Here is a 20,455-nt window from a genome sequence, read left to right as displayed (position 1 = left end):
GCCACAGAGGTTTGTGGATTTTTGCTACATAGCCTTATTGTGCCAATATATAACTGGCTACAGATATTATCTGGCCCAACCCAACCAATTACTGGGGATGAAACTACGGAAATGTAGTGGACGCTGTGGTGTGCTGTCCCAATCCTAGCTTCAGAACTAAGGTTTCTGTGAATATTAGCAACTGGATCTCTGTCTGAGAATTGCTTTTCTTAGAGGAGAGCTGCCTTTCCCCAAGTCACACTCCTATCAGGGGACAGGTCACATTTAATGGTTGATGCAGTGAGGAAGGAGATAGATATAAAAGATGACCAAGACTCAGTCCGTGTTGTTGAGTTGTTTGTAGTCAGGGGGAAGATGGACATGTAATTGGCTGCAATGCAAGGTGATAAGTGTTATTTCAAAAGAATGCAAAAAATGTTATCAGAGCACAAGTGAGGCAAAGACAGGTTGCACAGGTAATTAAGAGTACTCATGTGGACAAGGGCCTGGATAGCATTCCAGGAAGAGAGGGCATGTTTCTAGATACTAAAAATAAAGGACTGAAGCATAACGTATGGAGGAGGAGTTAATAGATAAGTGAATTAAGATAGGCTAAGTCCATGTCATAAATGGCCTTTTATGCTATGATAAAGATGTGGATTTTATACTGTGGGACAGTAGCTTTCTGTCTTTAGAGTGCATAGCCATCACCCAGAAAACTTGTTAAAGGTGGACAACCATAAAGGACTAACTGCATGGCAGCTCAAATTCTTCCTTCACCCAATCTTGCATCCCTCACCCCTGGTCTGTATTGTTTCTGAGCATATGCCCCATTAACCTCCTGTATGCAAAACTCAGAGTCTCAGAGTCTGTTTCTCAGAGAACCCAGTCTGCCACAGACCCTTAGAAGAGGCATGACTTGCTCAAGTTCACATGGCTAGTTAATAATGGAGTGGTAGAGGGTTAGGACTCAGGTAACTCCCATCCAGTACTCTCTCTACTATACCAAAATGCCTCACCCTCAAGGGTAGAGAGAACCCAGGACCAAAATTTAAGGCAAACTATGTTCTACTAGTATATGGCAAGAAACCAATTTCATAGTCTAGGTTCTCTTTCAGCCAAAATTTTTTCTGAAATATTTCAACAAAACATTAGAAATGAAACATTTTGCACCCCCAAACTATGGGAATATCTTCATGTTTGTGCTAAGTAGGAGAATCTGCCAAAAAAAAAAAAAAAAAATGACGTCCCTAATTGACACTGGATCCAACAGGGGGGAGGGGCAACTCTACAGCAGGACAGAATCCACTCCGGGCCAAATTCTGAGGAAGGTATATGTGAGGCCAGCTCTTGTCTCTTGCTCCTGCCACAGATCTCTGTTGCACTCTGCATTCTGCCTAAAGCAGGGCTAAGTAAACGAGGTTCTCTTCAATCTGGGAAGCAACATAGAGTTGGCAGTTTTTTGTTAAATATATCCAAGTTCTGTCTAAGCTCTCGAGTCCTTGTCAAGGGTTGCAAGGCTTAGAAGCAAAAATTCTTTAGGAAATATCCTCTAAACTGTCCACATGGTACTGATTCAACTAAAGTGCTTCTCAGATCCAAGCCCATTTGGTGAGATTTGGACCGTAGATTACTGAGGAGAAGCATGGCCAGGGAGGGTCAACTCTGTTGCTTGCTGGTAAGAACTGGCCCTAGAATAGGACATTTGCCCAGGTCCTCATCGTTAAAAGACCCCAACCCCAAACATCAGTGGTCAATTCAGATGGTGGTAAATGTCTTCATGAATTTGACCCTCTGTGACTGACTATGGACAGCAATGACACTGCAGAAAATTCAGCTTCAATTATCACATACTAAACACCAACTGTGTGCCAGACGTTATGTTGAAAACCTCCATCTATAACAGCTGCTTCTCTGTGACATCCATAGATCCTCCTCCTCCAACACCCTCTTCCCTAAGTTCAGGCCATTCCACCAATGTCTGGACTACTTCAGCCTCTCTGATTGCTTCAGAAGTTCCCAGTTTCCTCCAGCGGTTTTTCAAAGTATGACCCACTATCTACCTTAATCACAATCACCTGGATCACTTGTTAAAATTACACTCCTTGAATCCAGACCAGCTGAATCAGAATCACAGATAGTTAGGCCCAGGGATCTGCATTTTAACAAGTTTTCTGGGTGATTGCTATGCACTCTAAAGACAGAAAGCTACTGTCCCACAGTATAAAATCCACATCTTTATCATAGCATAAAAGGCCATTTATGACATGGCCTTAGCCTATCTTAATTCACTTATTAACTCTTCTTCCATACGTTATACTCCAGTCCTTTATTTTTAGTTTCTAGAAACATGCCCTCTCTTCCTGGAATGCTATCCAGGCCCTTGTCCACATGAGTACTCTTAATTACCTGTGCAACCTGTCTTTGCCTCACTTGTGCTCTGATAACATTTTTTGCATTCTTTTGAAATAACACTTATCACCTTGCATTGCAGCCAATTACATGTCCATCTTCCCCCTGACTACAAACAACTCAACAACAGGGACTGAGTCTTGGTCACCTTTTATATCCTTTCAGCCTGGTAGAGCTTCTGGCACACAACAGGCACTCAGTAAAGATCTGGTAATCATTAAGACTCTCCCCTAGGAAGGATATCATATGAAAAAAGAGAGTAGTGAGGGACAGAGTAAATAAGGTGAGTGATTCTGGGACTGTGTAGAAAACCCACAACTGAATCCTCACACTCTCCTTTGGAGCTTGTGAGCCCACAAACAGCCAGTCTAATGTAATTTGAGAAAACACATTCATATATATTTTCTAAATTTGGGTTTGCATGAAACATATTTGTGAGATATTTAAAATATAACTATTCTTTTCAAGATGTCAGTACAGGCCAAAAGTCTCTTGGCTGTGCTTTAGATAAACTTGGAGGCAGACTCCAGCAAAAGCTGAATTGCTTTTATTTCAAGAATATTCTCACAACTGCTGAGCAGTCTATGGTAGATTATTTCAGTTAGGATAACCTTGGCCTCCAGCTCAGGACTTACTTCCTTTTGATTAGAAATAGACAAATTTAAATGATGTTGCAGTTTATCTGCTTATTCCTCTTTTACTCTATGAGTAAATCATTTTCCCACTTACCAACTCACTGTGGGATCAGCGACTAGATTGAATTAATAGGTGGACTAACCTGGCCATTCCTGATCACAAAGCTGCTACTCTTCTTGTTCTCCAGAACGAGCACCCGGTCCTATCAGTGAAAAATGTGTCCTGCCCAGGTGATATTCTGCCCTACAGACTGACTCCACCAGACCTTAAAAGCCATTTAAGATTTATTTGAAAAATATATTCAGAAATCTTTAGTGTCTTTACATGGTTTACCAAGTAAAGTTTGATTTCTTTGTCCTGGTATTTGAAATCTAAAATCAGGTGCCAAACCACATTTCTAGCCCTTTCTTCCCCTGCTATTATACACCCAACCTTCTGCTCTAAATCAAACCTAACTGCAAATCAGAATCACCTGAACAACATTTTTAAAATATAGATTCCTGGACCCCAGCCCTAAACTAATAAGTCATTGTCTTGGAGTAGGAAGGGAGTTAGGAGTCTGAATTTTTATTCTAATTTATATAAAGTGCCTATGCATTAAGATGAAAAAGACCACCAATCCACTAGAAAAATGGGCAAAGAAAACAAAAAAAATGAAATACCGATGCTCCTTAAACATTAAAAGTTGTTCAACCATACTCATAAAAAGGGAAATGCAAACCAATGCTACCCTACACTGATACCATTTTTTATATAACACATTGAATATTCAAACATTTGATTACATACTCTAATTGGAGAGGTTTGGGGAAATAGACACTCTTAAACATTGCTGGTGGAATTGCAAAATGCTACAACTTATACGGAGAGAAATCTGGCAATATCCACCAAAACTAGATACACTTTCTGTTTGGTCCAACAATCCTACTTCTTAGACTTTATTGTAAAGAGGTACCAACAATTTCACAATTAATACACTTGTACATCTATCACTCTATGTATGTGTGATGTATGTATAATAACAAAATATTGAAAACAATTCAAGTGTCCATCAATGAAATATTTAAATAAACCATGGTAGAATCTCACAGTGGGGAATGGGGAAGATCTCTGCATACTCATAAAGAAAGATCTCCATGAAATAATTTAAGTGAAAAAAGCAAGGTATATGGAACAGTGCATGTGTATGTGTGTGTGTGTGTGTGTGTGTGTGTGTATTATGCTACATTTTGTATAAAAGCAGAGGAAAATAGGTACTTATATTTATTTTTATTTTCATAAAGAAGCACCTAATGTATAAACAAGGAATTGTAAAAATAATTACCTATGGGGGCAGGGAGTGTCAGGGTGAAGGGGTCAGGAGGAGTCCAAGATTTCTCTGTGTGTACCTTTTTGTATAGCCTTGACTTTGGAATCCAGAATATGTATCATTTCTTTGAAAAATTAAATAAAAACAAAAAAAACCTTGATAGAGTCATCACCTATCAAAAAACCATATTTTTCAAGTCCCCTCCATTAAATAAGCCCACTTTTCAAAATTCTCTGATATTTACAATACTTTCTCTGATAACTACAATTGGAAGAGCCAATCCTTCCACTATATTCTTCAAACACTTGTTTTGTACATTTGACTTATTAGGCATTTTTCGCCTTTGGATCATCAGAGATTGATCTTGACACTGATACGCTTGATGTTGGAGGCAGAGCGGGCAGTGGATAGGAAGACTGAGCAAGCTAGGAGACAGGCCCCCTAGCCCCTAGGGCTCACATGATTGATAAGTAAAGACTGAATAAGCAGAAGGGGACACCTGGCCGGTGTATGGAAATCTGAGCACTCATTTAGCCTCTCCTCCCAGCTTAGAGTGACAGGGTCTAAAGAAGGCAGCTGCCAGGCACTGTCACCACTGATGAAAAAAGGAGTTGGGGGCAGAGGGTCAATTTTCCAGGACTGCCCCTGAGGAAAAGTAGCATTTTTGGATTTTTATGGATCCTGATAATTGTGAGGCTTCTCCATGAAGAATGATTCTCTTCAACAGGAGCAAAGGCAGAGTATTTTAGGCTGCTATATATTGTACTATTCTCACTTATATATGTTATTTTAAAAATTCAACTATGAAGTCCTTACTCAGCTAAACGAGGGATTGAAACTTTCTCCTGTTGTCACAGTCCACCTCCATCAACTTTCTCACCTCTCTTTTTATTTATTACTCTCAAACTTTCCTTCCTTCAAAAGCTATCAAAGAACTTCCTTTGCCCCATAAAATGTCCTGTGTGTTCTGGCCCTGACAGCTTGGTGATAAAATACCAATGTCAAAATATTTTTCATCTCTGTATTTTGCTAAGACACCTGTTGGCTGCATGTTTCCTCCCTCTTTTCATTCTGCAATAAAGTGCCACTAGTCAGCAACTTCTTCGCTCTGACAAACTTTGTCTATAATCCATCCACTTAACATACACCCCCAGTATTTCTATCCTCGATTGACATTTTAAATACCATTAACAATGAGGAATGCCTGTACGTGTTAGGCCATTTTAAACCTCATGTATAATATACTCTGTGCTGGCAAAACCGGAAGGGCATTGGAATTTGCTCAAGCATAAATAACTTTCTTCAGACAAAAGTCTGAAATCTTAAGCTAAGTCTCTTGGTGTTTGTAGGTCCATCATTGATGCCCAAATACATTTAGCAAGATGGACCAGTTGGTGAGTATAGCCCACACTGTAGTTGGATGTGGGCCTCTACTTTCAAGACCCAGTAAAAGCCTGGAATAGTAAGGAGTGTTTGATTTATTTTTAAGGAAAAGTAAGGCCATTCTGATAGATTTCCAGCTGAAAATCCGTCAAGGCTGGGGTTTGGTTCACTGAGACCATGGCTCATGCCAATTCTTATTTTCCCATGGCTGACTCCCAGTCTTGGCTGAAAGTGCTACAGCCTTTCCCATAAGGGTAACCTGGGACATGACACAAGGAGAAAAAGGCCTTCCAGGAATTAGATGAAAAACAAAATAAAAGCCCCCTCCCCCTTTCAGGTCCAGGCTGTGCTTAGTGAGGCAAATACTCAAGTCATAATACCTGATTTCCAATAAGGCAGAAAAGAAAACCTCAGTCCCTCTACAGTTCATATTCAATCCAGATGTCTAGAAAACAGCAGGACTGTGCTAAAAATTTGCCAAGGCAGTACCAGATGCTCATAATAAGACCATATAGAGGTTGAGGTGGGAGATATAATTATTTTTCCAAACTCTGAAATAAGGAATGCAAATACTTTGTGGAAGAGTTGGTGGGTAACACATTTGACACTGGGAACACCTGGCTGAGAAGGGCTTTCATCACCAGCCAGCACCAGTCTCTGTACTGGCTTGAATACCTACTTCCTCTCTAGACATCTGGAGTATAATTAAGCTCTCTGGCCTCATGCTCTTATTTGAAAATCCAGGAAAGAAATGGCTGAATCCCAGTTAACCAATAAATATGTGGCTTTGTAGTAGTAGTCGTCTCTTGGGCTTCAGTTTTATCACCAGGAGTAGAGATGCAGCCTGACCGGGAAGAGCCGTTGTGAGTGTTTCCATGTCAGCAGTCCATCATTAGCAGAAAGCAATTTTAAGTATTTTGGAATTATAGGTTCTCTAGTAACAACTATGACAGTTCATTGATCTCCAGATGACTGCCAGATCCCATAGTGGTGATGACAGTGACCACAATAATAGTGCCTATTACCCAATAGGTATTTGTATACATTATTTAATCATCACCCTAGGCTGTGAAGGAGCTATGATTATCTTCTAAGCTAAGACTTACGGGATAACTTGCCCAAGCTCACATAACAAATAAATTGTGACTCTGGATTTAAATCTGTCTGTTTGCCTTCATTTCCTTTTTGGTCTTTTGTTTGTGTGATTATGATTGATTTTGTAGTTTTGGTCAAGGACGTTTCTTTTTCATTGTTGTTGTTCTCCCCGCAGACAGGAAAAATCTCCACAAACCAATCATTGATGCACAATAATTTATGATGGGACATTAGAAAAGATGCTATTTATTTTTCCTTTATAGCCATCATAGGGGAAGGTGAGCTAATTAAGGCAGAGAATGCATAACTGAAATTTTACCCCGAATTTGTTCTAGGGATCTGCTGTTCAACATTGTTAGCATGTACAGTTAACAATACTGTATTGTGCACTGAATTTATTAAGAGGGAAGACTTCATGTCAAATGTACTTACACCAAGGGAAAAAATATGATTTAGAAATCTAGACCATATTCAGATCAAGTTGACATTAACATGACATAATTATGACTGGTATGTGTTCAGTTACATGAAGATCACATGCCAGCAAAATATGTGAGAGAATGTGTTGTACATATTGAAGTTAAATGTTAACTAATAGGGAAAATATGTTTTATATTCTTTCAGGTGCTTTCAGATTAAATATATTTTATGAAGAAAACTGTGCATCATATGCAAATAACGTGGAATAGAAGAATTACTCTAAAGGATTTTCATTATCATTAAAACAAGATGAACAGTAAAACAGTAGAAAATGCATTAGGAAAAAGGGTTGTTTTTTAAAAAAAATAAAATAAAGCCCAAGAGATGTAATAATTATAAAAGAAACCAGGTGGGTCAGATTTGGGGCTTCTGACTATGAGGCTTAACTAATTATGGCGAGTCTTGCCACGTTCCCAGGAGAACTGCAGTGAGTTAGAGCTCAGCTGCCCACACTGAGCTGTATGCCTCTTGAGTCTCACATAGATCATTAATATGTAAAATTGTGAAAACTCTAACTTCAGCCCAATTCCTCTGCTCTCCAAAAGGACTTGGGTGCAGTTCAGTCCATATTTTCAGTGACTTTTCATTTAGTGTAACAGCTTCTCTCAGCTCTGGTCGATTCCCTCCTCGAGCTTGCCAGAGTCAAGCACTTCCAGGAGCCTGGCAGGCACCTCTGTGATGAGTCACCTGCAGCATGGAGTCTGCAGGAAGATCAGACGGGATTGCCCGTAGGCAGGAACACTCCGGCTCCAGGAGAGAGTGTCTGAATACCTCTCTCATTCTCCCCGACCCTGTATTACTTTTCCCATTTTCCTCCACCTTACTGACTTTCAGATAATAGAGTGCTTGCATATTTTTCATTTTAAAGTGCAGAAAGCAAACCAGAGCCATCCTGGAATGGCTACCTACGTAAATAGGTAGGCAGACTGACCTGGGTCACCACAACACAGAGCCCTCTGGACATGTGCATTTTCCTTTTCATCCCCCCACCCCACCACTGCCATAAAATTGTCCCACCTTAAATATGAAAAAAACAATGATATAATTAAAAAGTTTCAGAGAACCTAGCTGAAAATGGTCGATCTTCATGGTGCTGTTGTTGACGGGGCCGAAGGTAGTGATCACAGAGATTCTCCTGGTGGCCATCTTGCAGGAACTTTCCAGGTACTCATCGCGTTGTTGCACGTACATGTTGTTCTCAGCCTTGGGAGCGGTGATCAGCTGGAAGTGGGTAAAGGCAAATATTAATTTACAGTGATAGTCTCAGATGGAGGCAAAAACCAAAGAGATGATTTGGAATAATGGACTGGTAGTGACTAACACCTAAACTACACACTATTCTGTTGAACAGTGAGCATAATTAGCACCGAAAAAGGCCCTTTTGAAAGGCCTCTTTTTTCTTTTAATGGCTCCAGGAAGCTTAGAGTTTTCTAATCACTTTCATTATTTACCTTTATGACTAGTCTCCCTGTGTCTCTGTTTTTCTCATTTGTGAGCTCTGCACAGGAATACTTACTTTGCAAGGCTGTTGTGAACAGTATGTGAATATTTGGCATGCAATAATTGTTCAGTAAATGTTATCTCTCTTCCCTCATTTTGATCTTCATTATCCTAATTGGCTGATCAGACACTGGCTAATTCAGTGGTTACTACTATTACTCATATTCCACAGGGCTGAGAGTTTCACAGCCAGGCCTTGGGTGGTATGAAACATTCTATGATTTAGAAATTTTATTAGGCAACCTTGCACAAAATTTTTTTATGATAGCTTTTTGGCCTATGTTTTGCCACATAGAAAATACTCATCGTCACATTAGGCCCCGCACAGAGCCAGTGGGGGATGTATTTTGATATTACATCCTCCAACATGATGGTTTTTACTTTCAGTTTAGCCTTCTCTCCAGTTCAGACCTGGTATTTTTCACCTAGCCCCCTGACTTCCACCCTCACACTGTGACCGCTGATCTCTTCTGGGAAAAGACAGAGCAATCGAAAGAAATATTTTACTTACCAACCATCTGAGAAAACATACTTAATGTATTTTAGGTAAAATGAGGATATCCCTGTTGTTTAGAGGGCCTCTTGAACCCTCTCTCTAAGAATGTCTTGATGTTTCTATCTAACCTACTCTACTTAAAGTAATCTCTACTGCTTCAATTGTTTTAGTTGCCCTTTTCTGACCCTTCTGGGATTGCACCAGGTTTTCCTGAGTTGACACAGAGCTGCGTACCACACTCCATGAGTGCTGGGCATAGTGCTGCTCACCCTGGAGGTGGGACGATGTGAGATTTTATTCTGATGATGACCAGGTCTCTGTTGACATCTTTAATTCTAAATAGCTCACCAGGCTGATGTCTGCAGTGAACACTGCCTATTCACCCATCATTAAGCTCAGAGGCAAGCCTCTATAAGCTATTTTTCTATAAATAATATCTTGCATATGACCACATTAAAATTGATCAGTAATTTTCTATTTATCCACCTAAACGTATAAACTATTTCTGAAGTTTGGCATTTTTCAGCGGGGAAGTCATCATGTCATTAGCCTCTTCCAACTATTTTATCAAAAATGGTAGTAAATGTGGTATCAGCTATTTATTTTTCTCTATCAGAGATGTGCTCATTGCTGCCTGCGGGCTTTCCCTTCTACGAATTCTCTATGAACGACAAAATGCTCTCCCTCAATGATGTTAAATGTGTTCAATAGCATTTGAGCGGAACATTAACAAAGATTTTTATGGGATAAAGTTTTTGTTTTGATTTTCTTTTTCAGATTATTATTTATTTTAAATAGATGTGCTCTAGTTTATTTTCGATTTTGTGTTTATATGCCAGATAGACACAGTGGGTAGGAAATGTTTGTTTTAGAAATATAATTTCTTAATGGGAAAAATAATAAAACTTCCCCAAATTTATTCAGTAAGTCACTCTTAGCCTTAAAAAAAGATTTAAGGTGACTATAAAAAGCTATGGTGATGGTATTTTTGGTTTATTTATTTATTTTTAATTAGCTTTATAACATCCAAAAATATTTTTTCAGGTTTTGATGGTTTCTGAGACCTCAGAGTTTTATTTTAAGTTTGTATATTTTAGATCTTTCTTTCTGACTATTCTTTGCTCATAACACACTATTTTGAAATAAATAAAATGAATGTTTCAGTGAATACACAAAATAGTGAAAAACAAAGGTAAGAGAAAGAGATTTACTGTTAATAATTTTGGACTCCTTATTCTAAATTAAGGATAAGCCCATATTTAAAATACATTTAGAGGAATTTGTAGGGCACAGCTGCCAAATTCATATACAGACTCCATTTCATTTATCTCATACTTTGCCATGGACCCTTACAATCCATGGACAGACCATAATATGATAGGATTTTAAGAGTCCTCAAAGCCCCCTCTAGTCTTCTTTTCCCTCTTGCGTATAATTAAGAATTTCAGACAATATATAATCATACAGAATCTTATCCTCCCTGCGTGGTAGGTTCTCCCATTGCTCTACATATGGTAGCATGAAGCCATGGATGGCCAGTGTGAATCTCACTTACATAAATAAAAACCTCTGACATTTATTTTCACCTCAGGGCCTTTGCCCAAGGATCACTTTACCCACCAGTAAGGTGACATTCCTTTTGCATGACTCATTTCCTAGCTTCTGGCCTCCCTGGTTTGGCCCCAGGCACTCTCTCTTGCAAAGGTCCTCCTATTCCCCCCTCCTCACCTCCCATAGCCGTCACCTCCCATAGCCAGACCCGTCTAAATCAGAAACGGAAAGGAATCAGGCAGAGTGGCACAGAGAAAGCGTAATCAGAGTCAAGGTTGGGGGCTGGCACTGTAGTCCTAGTTCAACCCCAGGCTGGTTGTGGTTTTAACAAGGCCACTTGACCTTAGGAACCTCAGCTTTGTCATCGTTACAATGGAACAACCTCCCTGCCAATCTCACAAATTTGTGAGAATTGAGCAAAAGGAAATATATCTGTCCAGGCTGTCCCCCAAGCACATACAGGCCTGATGCCTCTGAATAGTTCACCCACATTCCTTCCTCTCTCTTTGCCCGTGTCACTCCTCCCACCTCGGGGGCCCCACCCTGCTGTCTCTGAATGTGAGTCTTTCTTCCAATGCATCATCCTCCTTAAAGTCTTTTCTAGCTGGCAATGATCACCTTCTCCTTTGAATTACTGTTCTTATGGTCTGCACTGCTCACTTTGAATTCAAGTTTTTTCTTTATTTACTATTATAAATGCCACATCTCCCCAAGCAGAGTGTAAGTTCCTCAAGGCACTGAAGCCCCAGCCCCTATTACTGTCCTGCAGGTGGTAGGAGCACCAATGCTAGCCCAGCATCCGCAGGTTACACAGATGGCTCCAGCCAGAGGCAGAGGAGGGACTCAGCAACAAAGGGGCCCCCTGGTAGTGAATGTCTAGATGCAGCACATAAATCAGTCAGTCAAGACACTCTCTGGTACAGTTAATCTCCTCCTCGACTTGGCAGAAGAGAAAATAGAGGTGATTGACCATCTGAACACATTTCAGGGATTCTTTCCCTATGTTTTGACATCTCCATCCCATTCACTTTCTAGTTTGGCAATATTTCAAACAGTATTTAAAATGGAAACCATTTCCAGACCCCTCTTCCTAAAAACAGCATTCTAGAACTCCTCAGTAAACATTATTTATTGTCTGTCACTTGGCCTCTTTCCAGTTTGGTGGCAGTAAATCAGAGCATGTTTTATGAATTTGAAATCATGTTGTGGTTCTTTTTCACGTTTCTGTTCCAACTGGTGTGTTGGCTCAATGAGCCTCAGGATAAAGAAGCCTATTTCATAAGGAAAGGGAGCAAAGAAGAATGGGAAGACGCGGGGAGGATACTTTAGCCTCAGATTATTCTAAATACTGTGTTAGGCTCAAGAGACTAGATTTTTACAGGATTCTAAAAAAATAACTTCCAAGTTAGTAGTCTGCCTTAGTAAAGCAGAGCTTTAAATTCTTTTCTAAAATTAACCAAATAAGTAGATTTTGGTCCCAATATCCAGATTTCTAAAATAAGGTTGAAAATATTAACCCACTTGAATTACGGGGGATTCAGTTGCCAAAGAATGCTTAAACCTGCACTTGAATTTATGCAACTCAGCACGTGAGTCCCCTTGTTAACTGACAAGTGAGTAGATCTCAGAGCACAAAATGATGGTTTGTCAGCTATATTACCAATAGTCCAATGTTTCAGTGGTAAACAGCTTACCTATAGTCACTATAGTCAGCCCCAAATGGACACCAAACAGTCTGAAGGATTAGGTTAACTGGGATTCAATCTATTGTTCTTGACTGACTGCCTGGAAAGCCAGAGAACTGAGGTACAGAAAACTAGCTGGGTATTAGAGGCAGAAACTTCACATTTGTGCTTAGCACAAAATGTTGACAGTTGCTAACCCTTAACATTTATTTAGTTAACTCAAGGTTGAAAATGAATTTAAAAATGTTCATATTAATTAATAATATAATTCCTCAGTTTCCCCTTGATTTCATGGCATATCCCACCAGAAACTCATACAGTTCTAATTCTGGCTTCACCACATATTAGCTATATATCTTGGGTAACTTCTCTACCTCTCTAAGCTCTGTTTTCTCATCTGTAAAGTGGGGTTAATCATTTCTCGAGGGGTTGTTGCAAGAACTAAACCACACAGTCTCAGCAAAGCACTTTGCAGGAGGTGCCCTTCTCTGTTGATAGGCTGAGGAGGGTGAACTTGAAGGATTGAACTCTCACCTAAGAATAGCACTCCTGGCTCCACCTGCAGCTCCTATGAAGGCCTCTGGGATGCCATATACTCAACCACAACCCATACCATTGTTGCCAGTGTTTCTCTAAGTAATTGGTTAAGTAGCAGTTATGTGATGTGCTCACTTCTAAAGAATGGTATAAATAAATGTAAAGCACTAGCGCTTTACAAGAAATTGTAGTTAGGTACAAGGTTACTCAAAAGCTGGAAAGATGAGCTGAAAGGCTTGCGTAATTTCTTGGAATGCAAACCTGCTTTCAGTTTGAGCATCCTGGGTTAAGTTGAGGGCAGTTGTAGTTAAATGTTCTCAGCCGTACTTGAACAGCTTGGGAGTGCTAAGCCTTAATGAATATTAATTGAATCACTGAGCTTCCTAAATAACATTAGCCGAGTTTGATGGGGAAAAGTGAGTGGAAAAAGGATAAATGGCATCAAAAATGTTTTTCACACACTGATCTCCTCTCTGTTTGATGAAATACCCTTTTCTCTCTATCTTCTGCTTTTGTATCACGTTTATTTCATCAGATCTTTCCTAATCCATTCTTACGTTAGACATCGTCAGCTCTTCAGAGAACACATTCTGATATGCTCATCCGCCCGGCACATGTAGGATGGAAAGACTGAAATGCCTCCTGTTGGTATTTTCTTTCTAATAACAAACCTGGTTCTCTCGCTAGCCCAAAGAGCCAATGCCGCCAAGAGCAATTCCAGCTGGTTTCTGTTTTGCCTCACATGACATCAGCAGAAGCTGTCGTTTGAGTTTCATTTGCTAGAAATTTATGACCAGGGATGCTGTTAAAAGCTGAAAAGACCCAGCTGGGCTTTCAGATCCCTGACTAAGGGAGTGAAGGAGGGAGAAATGAAAAGCATGACTAATATCAGTGATACAGTATGAAAACCCCTTTCTTTTGACTCAAAAACTAGAGGCAATGCAAGTATTTGCCAGACGGGTGCACAATTACAATCCTGACATTTTACCGGTGATTATTTTTTCTCTGGTTAAAACCTGACCCGAGGAACGTTTTGCCTGCCCTGTCAGCTAAATAGACAGAGTTGGGTGATGTGCTTTAGTGGGCCAGACAAAGTCCCAGGTACTCAGGAGGAGAGCAATGAGGTATACCACTAATGCTTTTCCCTGCCCCAAAGGAGCAGTTTGTCCCCACAGCCCCATAACAGACCTTCAAGTACCGAGTAAAGTTCTACTCTGAAATCAGTGATTTTTTTGGTTCTAACTAGAACATTCCCATTTAAGTTTATGTATTCCGGGAATATCCAAGCAGCTGTTAAACTACTTTAATAGACAGCCTATCATCTGATAACCTACGTTTATATAGTCACTGTAAACTTCTGGTTAGAAATTGCAACAACATACAAAAAATACATAGTAAGACACACACACACACACACACACACATACACACACCCTTAGAATCAACCAGAGCTAGGTTTTGTTCGAATACATGGATCCACTATTGATGGAAATAGCTAAAAGAATTTGAGACATGCCCCACCCATGATAAGCACCACTAAAGACTTTGCTCTGAGTAATATTTCAAATACACATTTAAACTTTTTGAAACTACTAAAGATAAATGGGCACCAGAGTCCCTCTGCCCAGGTCATCAATCCAAATTTAGGCCAGAGTGGAAAAACTAAAAGATCCTCTGAGCAATGCCTTGAGAGAAGAGTGCCTATCTCTTTTGGTGGGGAATGCCAGGCGTGGAGTCACCTTGTGCCTTCAGTAGGATGGGTGCTGTCCTCAAAGGCATGAGTTGGCTCTCTCAGCCAGGTAACTGAGAAAATCATTCTTGACTCTCATTATGCAACATTAATTTACTGATCTTTTACTTTAAGTTAATTGTAACACACCCTCTACTTCCCTGACAGCCTGGAGTAGAACCATAGCTTGAAGAAGCCAGGGGTAGAAATCTTGGAGGGGTACTATTAAAGAGAGGCATTGGAGACATGACAAGGAGGAGCCATTCCCATGTCACTGATAAAACTGCCCTTACACTTAGGGTGGGGTTATTCCCGCCCAAAGTCTTCATTCAGTTGACCTAGATTCTATTATCACTCTTTAGACAGTGCTAAAAAATGGTCAAAAGAGAGGGTTACCAAGATGAATTTGTGACTTGTTCTACACTAGCTGCACTCAGAACCACAGGCAAAGGGGACGCAGGGACTCCTTGTCTTTTTCACACACAGATGCACACGCACACGCACTCACTCATTTTACAGAGCCGCAGAAGAAACTGACATTTGGACTCCAAATTCAGATGTATGGCTAGGATATTGGAAATCGGGGCAATTATCTCAGTCCTCCATGCTCCGTCCCTTTGGCTCTTACTGGTACTTGGGCAGTGATTGGGGAGGCAAACTGGAGGAGAAGATTTCTGTCAAAGTGGTTTTAAAAGGATTCTCGAAGGTCACACCAATGAGACCCTTCCCTCCTCCCAGTCATGCCCCTTTCTCCTCCCAGGCTGTCTTACTTTCCCCTTTGAGGCCTCCAGTGTTGATACAGACCTAATTAGAGAGCGGGAAGCTATGCCATTTTCCCACACACACGCTTCTACTTCCTACGTTCACACGGAGAAGAACCCTTCCCCTAAGTTGTAACTAGAGTCAATGCATTCCGTTTTAGGAAATCTTCCATTCTTTTTTTTTTACCCTTTGAACTTGGTAAAAATGGAGCTGTGGCCAGAAATATCACTTGGAAGAGAGCAGTAAAGATGGGGGAGAGGTCCTGACAGGTCTGGAAGAAGCTGACCACAGGGCTGGCCTTGTGCCTAGGGCCCCCAGCCATGGACTCTGTCCCTGTCCCCGCAGGGCCACTAGTGGTGTGCAAAGCGCTTCACAGAGCATCTAAACCGAAAGGAGCTACTGGCCCGCTGCCCTTTCTTGCCAGCCTTCCTGATCTTCGTGACTTGGTGCAGGTTCAGCCACAGTCTGGCATCTAGCAGCATGCTTTTACACAAATAACAAGACAGACATTAACGCGCCCTGCCTCAGCCCACACAACACCACCAAGGAGGCGTTTACTTACAAGGAGCCTCCGCTTGCCTTCAAAGAACCCCAGCAGGTCGGCCACTGACTTCTTGGGACTCGGAGTGAAATGCTTGGTGGTGGCTTTCTGATAGCCGTCCTGCTCTGTTTTGCCTGCTTTCTTCTTCTTGCTCTTTTCTTTCTCCTGCTTGCTCTTTTTCTCAGCCTTCTTCATTTGCTTTTCACTCTTGAGTAACTTGTCTGGTTTCTCATTCTTCACTTTTTTTTTCTTCTCCTTCTCTGGTTTCTCAAGCTTTTCATGCTTTTTAGACTCCTTGGATTTCGGGGGGGAATTATTTCCCACCTGCAGCTCCTCCTCCAGCTGGGAGGCAGTGGGCCGGCTGAGGTCATACTTATCCTCATACTCATTGCTAAGAATTTTGTCCTGGGCCTTCTTTTTGGGAGGTTTCTCCTTGGCTGGCTTGTGAGAACCTGGCACCACATTTGGGTCCCGGTGGCCGTGTTCCCGCCTGTCCGTGCGGTTGTCCCGGAAACGGCCTGGGCCAGCAGCCCTAGTGCTGGGCTCCGACAGGGTGGTGGGAGGGGCGGCCGTGAAGCTGTCGAAGCTGGTGGCCTTGCTGGGCCTCCTGGGGGTCTGTGGCCTCTCCCTGTGCGGCTCCTTCCGGGCTGGAGGGTAGAGATTCTCCGAGAACGAGGGCCCCCTTGCGGTGGTCACCTCAGTTGTTGCGGGGGGCCTGTGGGACGCCGCGGGGGTCCAGGGCCTCTGGGTGGTCGGAAAGGCTGTGGTGGTGGTGGGTCTTGTGGCTACTGTCACCACGCGGGCTGTGGCCCGCGTCGCTATTGTGGGCAGGAGAGGAGGAAGGGTTGTGGCCCTTGGGGTGGGGGGTGGGGGCGGGAAGGCCGCTGTCGTGGTGGCGGGTTTTCTCAGCACCTTCACGCGGCTCTCTCTGGTCGGCGGGACTGGTGGTCTTCTTGGGTCTTCTTTCCTCTTCTCGCTGCCCGGGCTCGGCCTTCCAGCTCCTGCCCCGCCACCGTTCCCCTCCTCCACGACCTGGCCCTCCACCCCAGAGGCCTTGCATTTCTGGACGAAGCCTTTCTGCCTGACCTTCTCTATCCTGCGGATGGGGCCCTGGTCGATGACCTCGTACATGGCCTCCAGCCTGACGGGGTAGGGGTAGCGCTCCTCCACCTGCAGCGTCTTCTTCAGCAGCACCATGCCGAACTTGCCCTTCTCCAGCTTCAGGAAGCTCATCAGCTTCGGGACGAGGCTGGGGTCCAGGGGCTGCTCCAGGATCTGGCCCTCGCTGGAGATCCTCCTCACCTTGCCGCCTTCCTCGCCCGCCTGGTGGAACAGCACGATCTGCTGGATGTGCCTTTCCGCCAGCTCGCAGTACACGTCGTCCTTCAGGAGGCTCATCATGAGGCGGTAGTAGCCTTCCGAGGCGTGCGGGGCCGAGATGACCCACACCCTGTTCTTCCCTGCGAAACTGGCAAGGACGTTGGGAGAGCTGGACCCAGAGGGGAAGCGCAACATTCTCGACCGAGCCGAGGACCCCTCATCTCGGACCATCTCCCGGGGAGAGCGCCTGGCTGCCGGTCTCTGCTCAGGTCTTGCAGGGGCCCCGCGGATGCCCGAGGCAGCTGGCGGCGCCGCCGGGCGAGCCAGTCTCAACACCGGCACACTCCTCCTTCTCTGGAGAGGCTGAAGGTTTGGGTCTTCCACAGCGGATCTCTCAAGTCCACGAGACCTCCCCGTGTGCCTCAGAAACCGCGCTGGCCTGCTGCCCACTGCGGAAACCAAAGGCACCTTCTGCCCCCCAGGGCTCCTTCTATTCGCGGCGTGGGGGTGGGGTTCTGACCCGCACACCAGCCACATTGCCAGCAGCATGATGAAACGGGGTCCCATTCTCCACGTCATTGTGTAATCCACTTTGGGATGCAGCGGGGTCATCAGACAGAAAGGGGAGGGGGGAAAAAAAGAAAGAAAATTATTTAATGGAAAACAGAGCTGGTCATTTTCTCTTTCTCTATCTTGGCCAAGGGGAGGGTGAGGGAGTGATTCGAGAAGGAAGAGGGAGGTCAGGGAATGGAAAATAGGATGAGAGCTTGTTGCTTTTAAGCCCCTGTAGTTCGTCACTGTTTAGCAGAGACAGTTACATTAGGCAGGAAATCCAACTCGGTTCCCCAGTCGGTGTGCTTGCACTGTTTCAAACGACACGCTGGATGCTCCAGACAAAATGCAAACTGAGCATATTAATTATGACAACACTCACATTTCATGTCTCCAAATAAGCAACAAAGAAACACACACAGCAAAGACAGAAAGGATTACACACTTACATCGTGGCTCATAGAGCTGGAATGCAGAGGGTTTCAAAATAAATCTGAAGTTTGGTCCCCAGGACAGTTTCCTAGATGAAATACTTTTTCTCCCAACCCTCTGTCTCGGTTCGGAGGGTGAGCAGTACAAAAGGGGTGTGCTGCAGCCCCAGCTTTCAAAGCAGCACCACGGATCCACAGCACCGGCGTCCTGGTGTGAGAGCCGAGCTGATTCCTTTTCTTTCTGGCTGTGTCTTTTTACCTTCTGGACAAGTAGGATGAGGTGAAAGGCGCTGTCCTTGTAAGTCTTTGTATCTCCATTTGTCTGTAGTTTCTCCTTGGTCTTGTGTGTCTGTGTGAGCCAGTCTCTTGTGCTGACACGGGACGTCCCTTAAAGTTGAGTCCTGGCGATTTCTAAATCTTGCTCTTTCCCTTTTTAGAGTTCCGGGATCCTTCTTATCTCCCTTTCCCCTACAGTCTGGCTTAGTCCCTTTGTTTCCGGGCGTAAAAGCACTAGGATTAATATGTTTTCCAGGCTGAGGGAAAACATAGGAATGTGATGTTGAAAAAAGATTTTTTTTTCTTTTCCTACGCTTCTCCCCTCCCTTTATTTCTCCCCACCTTTTTTCTTCTCTTTTCCTTCTCCTTCTTTTTCTTCTTCCTCTTGCCTGGATTCAGTCCCAGAAATGTCAGGACTACCTCAGTTTTGCTCCAAACCAAACTCAAACAACAGCAGCCACTGGAAATCAAGGAAACTTCACTAAGAATTTCACAGATCAGCAAAACACCGCCTCCTTCCCATTTCAGCACGTTGAGAGTGGACTCAGTGAGCAGGGAGAGGGCTGCTCTTTGGAGTGGGAGAAAGTTTTGAAACTCTACACATCATCATAAATTACTTTAGAATAGGGTGACTGAGGACTTAACCCTTTCCATACCAAGCAATCAGGCTACTTTTCCCTTCCTGTCTGTTCTCAGACGGAACTTTGGAAGAAGAAAATTCTCAGATTTCTGTATTTGGCTGCTTGGTTTTCTTAGAGACAGATATTCATTTGAGTCAGGGTGCTTGCTATGCAGACACAGACAGGGTGCATATATGTATATATGCAATGTAATATATATATACATATTCCCATGAGTATATTTTTATCTCTTTCTCCCTGCTTCATGCTTTTATTTGAGGTTGGAAAAGCCCATGGAAAACATGACTAGGTTGTTTTTATTTTATGCTAATTGGGGATCATATTACTGTGTTCTTGGTCCTAGTTTCCCATTGGCATGGAAGGGAGCTGGTAAAAGGTTAGAAATGCAGGCAATGGTGGCTGCACTTCCCCTGAGATTGCAGTTGCCTATTACATCAGGGAATGGGCTTTATGATCTCCAGCTTCAGGGCTCTGGCTACAAATGGTAGACTAAGGACTTCCTTGGAGTTCATGTGTGTATGTGTGTGTGTGTATGTAGCGTGTAGTGCAATATTTTGCTCTCCAGAGGCTGTAGATATCTGGAGAGCTTTAGGCAATTGTTAGAAGTAACCTTATCATGTTCCAAAGGAGAGATTGAGACAGGTTTGGGCTTTTACCTCCTGGGTCTCCCATGAGGATTCAGCTTTTAGTAGAGAGGGAAGGTTATAGGATGTTTCTTCCAGCCTCTCCAAGGGCATATGGACTCTCCAAGTTAGTATTAACTGCCACTGACATTGGCAAGGCAGGGTTCTTAGAAGCCTCCTTGCAAGATAGGCCACACTAATGGCTTCTCTTACTGGAGTGAACCTCATCTCTAGTTCTTTCTCCTTGATTAGCCACATCTCACCTTGATCACATTTGTCTTTCCTTCCCATAAGCTAAGAGCATGGAATTGAGGAAATCCTGTAGTGGTGGTGAAGTGTAGAACTCTCAGCTAACAGCTTGAAGTCCAAGGAGTGCCAAGAAGGAAGATCCTCCTATGGCACCCTCTCAGACACTTGTGAGTACAGCAGTAAAGGTGGGCTTCAGCCAGAGACCTCTGCCCACTGGAGTCAGAGAAGATTTCAACTTCCATGGGATTCACCTGTTAGGTTGATCAAA

The 20,455-nt window shown here is 43.0% G+C and overlaps 1 protein-coding gene across 2 annotated transcripts in view; it reads right to left on the bottom strand.

Annotated features, from left to right (window-relative positions):
• CCDC80 (coiled-coil domain containing 80) overlaps positions 1–19,391 on the bottom strand; it is a 33,773-nt gene extending 14,382 nt beyond the window's left edge. The window contains exons 1-3 of one of the 2 annotated variants that reach the window (XM_045540294.1): positions 18,417–19,391; positions 16,117–18,005; positions 8,359–8,515 (exon numbers count right to left, since the gene is read on the bottom strand). In XM_045540294.1, coding sequence (XP_045396250.1) covers positions 8,359–8,515; positions 16,117–17,994 — 2,035 coding nt within the window. In that variant the 5' untranslated portion in view covers positions 17,995–18,005; positions 18,417–19,391. Of the gene's footprint in view, positions 1–8,358; positions 8,516–16,116; positions 18,028–18,416 lie in introns of those variants that run through there. The other variant, XM_045540293.1, reaches the window with a different exon arrangement.
• Between the last annotated feature and the right edge of the window lie 1,064 nt (positions 19,392–20,455).

The sequence above is a fragment of the Lemur catta genome, chromosome 1 (genome assembly GCF_020740605.2).
Source record: "Lemur catta isolate mLemCat1 chromosome 1, mLemCat1.pri, whole genome shotgun sequence".
In the NCBI taxonomy this organism is placed as follows: domain Eukaryota; kingdom Metazoa; phylum Chordata; class Mammalia; order Primates; family Lemuridae; genus Lemur; species Lemur catta.
The sequence above is the reverse complement of the archived record's forward strand: the minus strand, read 5'-3'. Positions and strand labels throughout refer to the sequence as shown.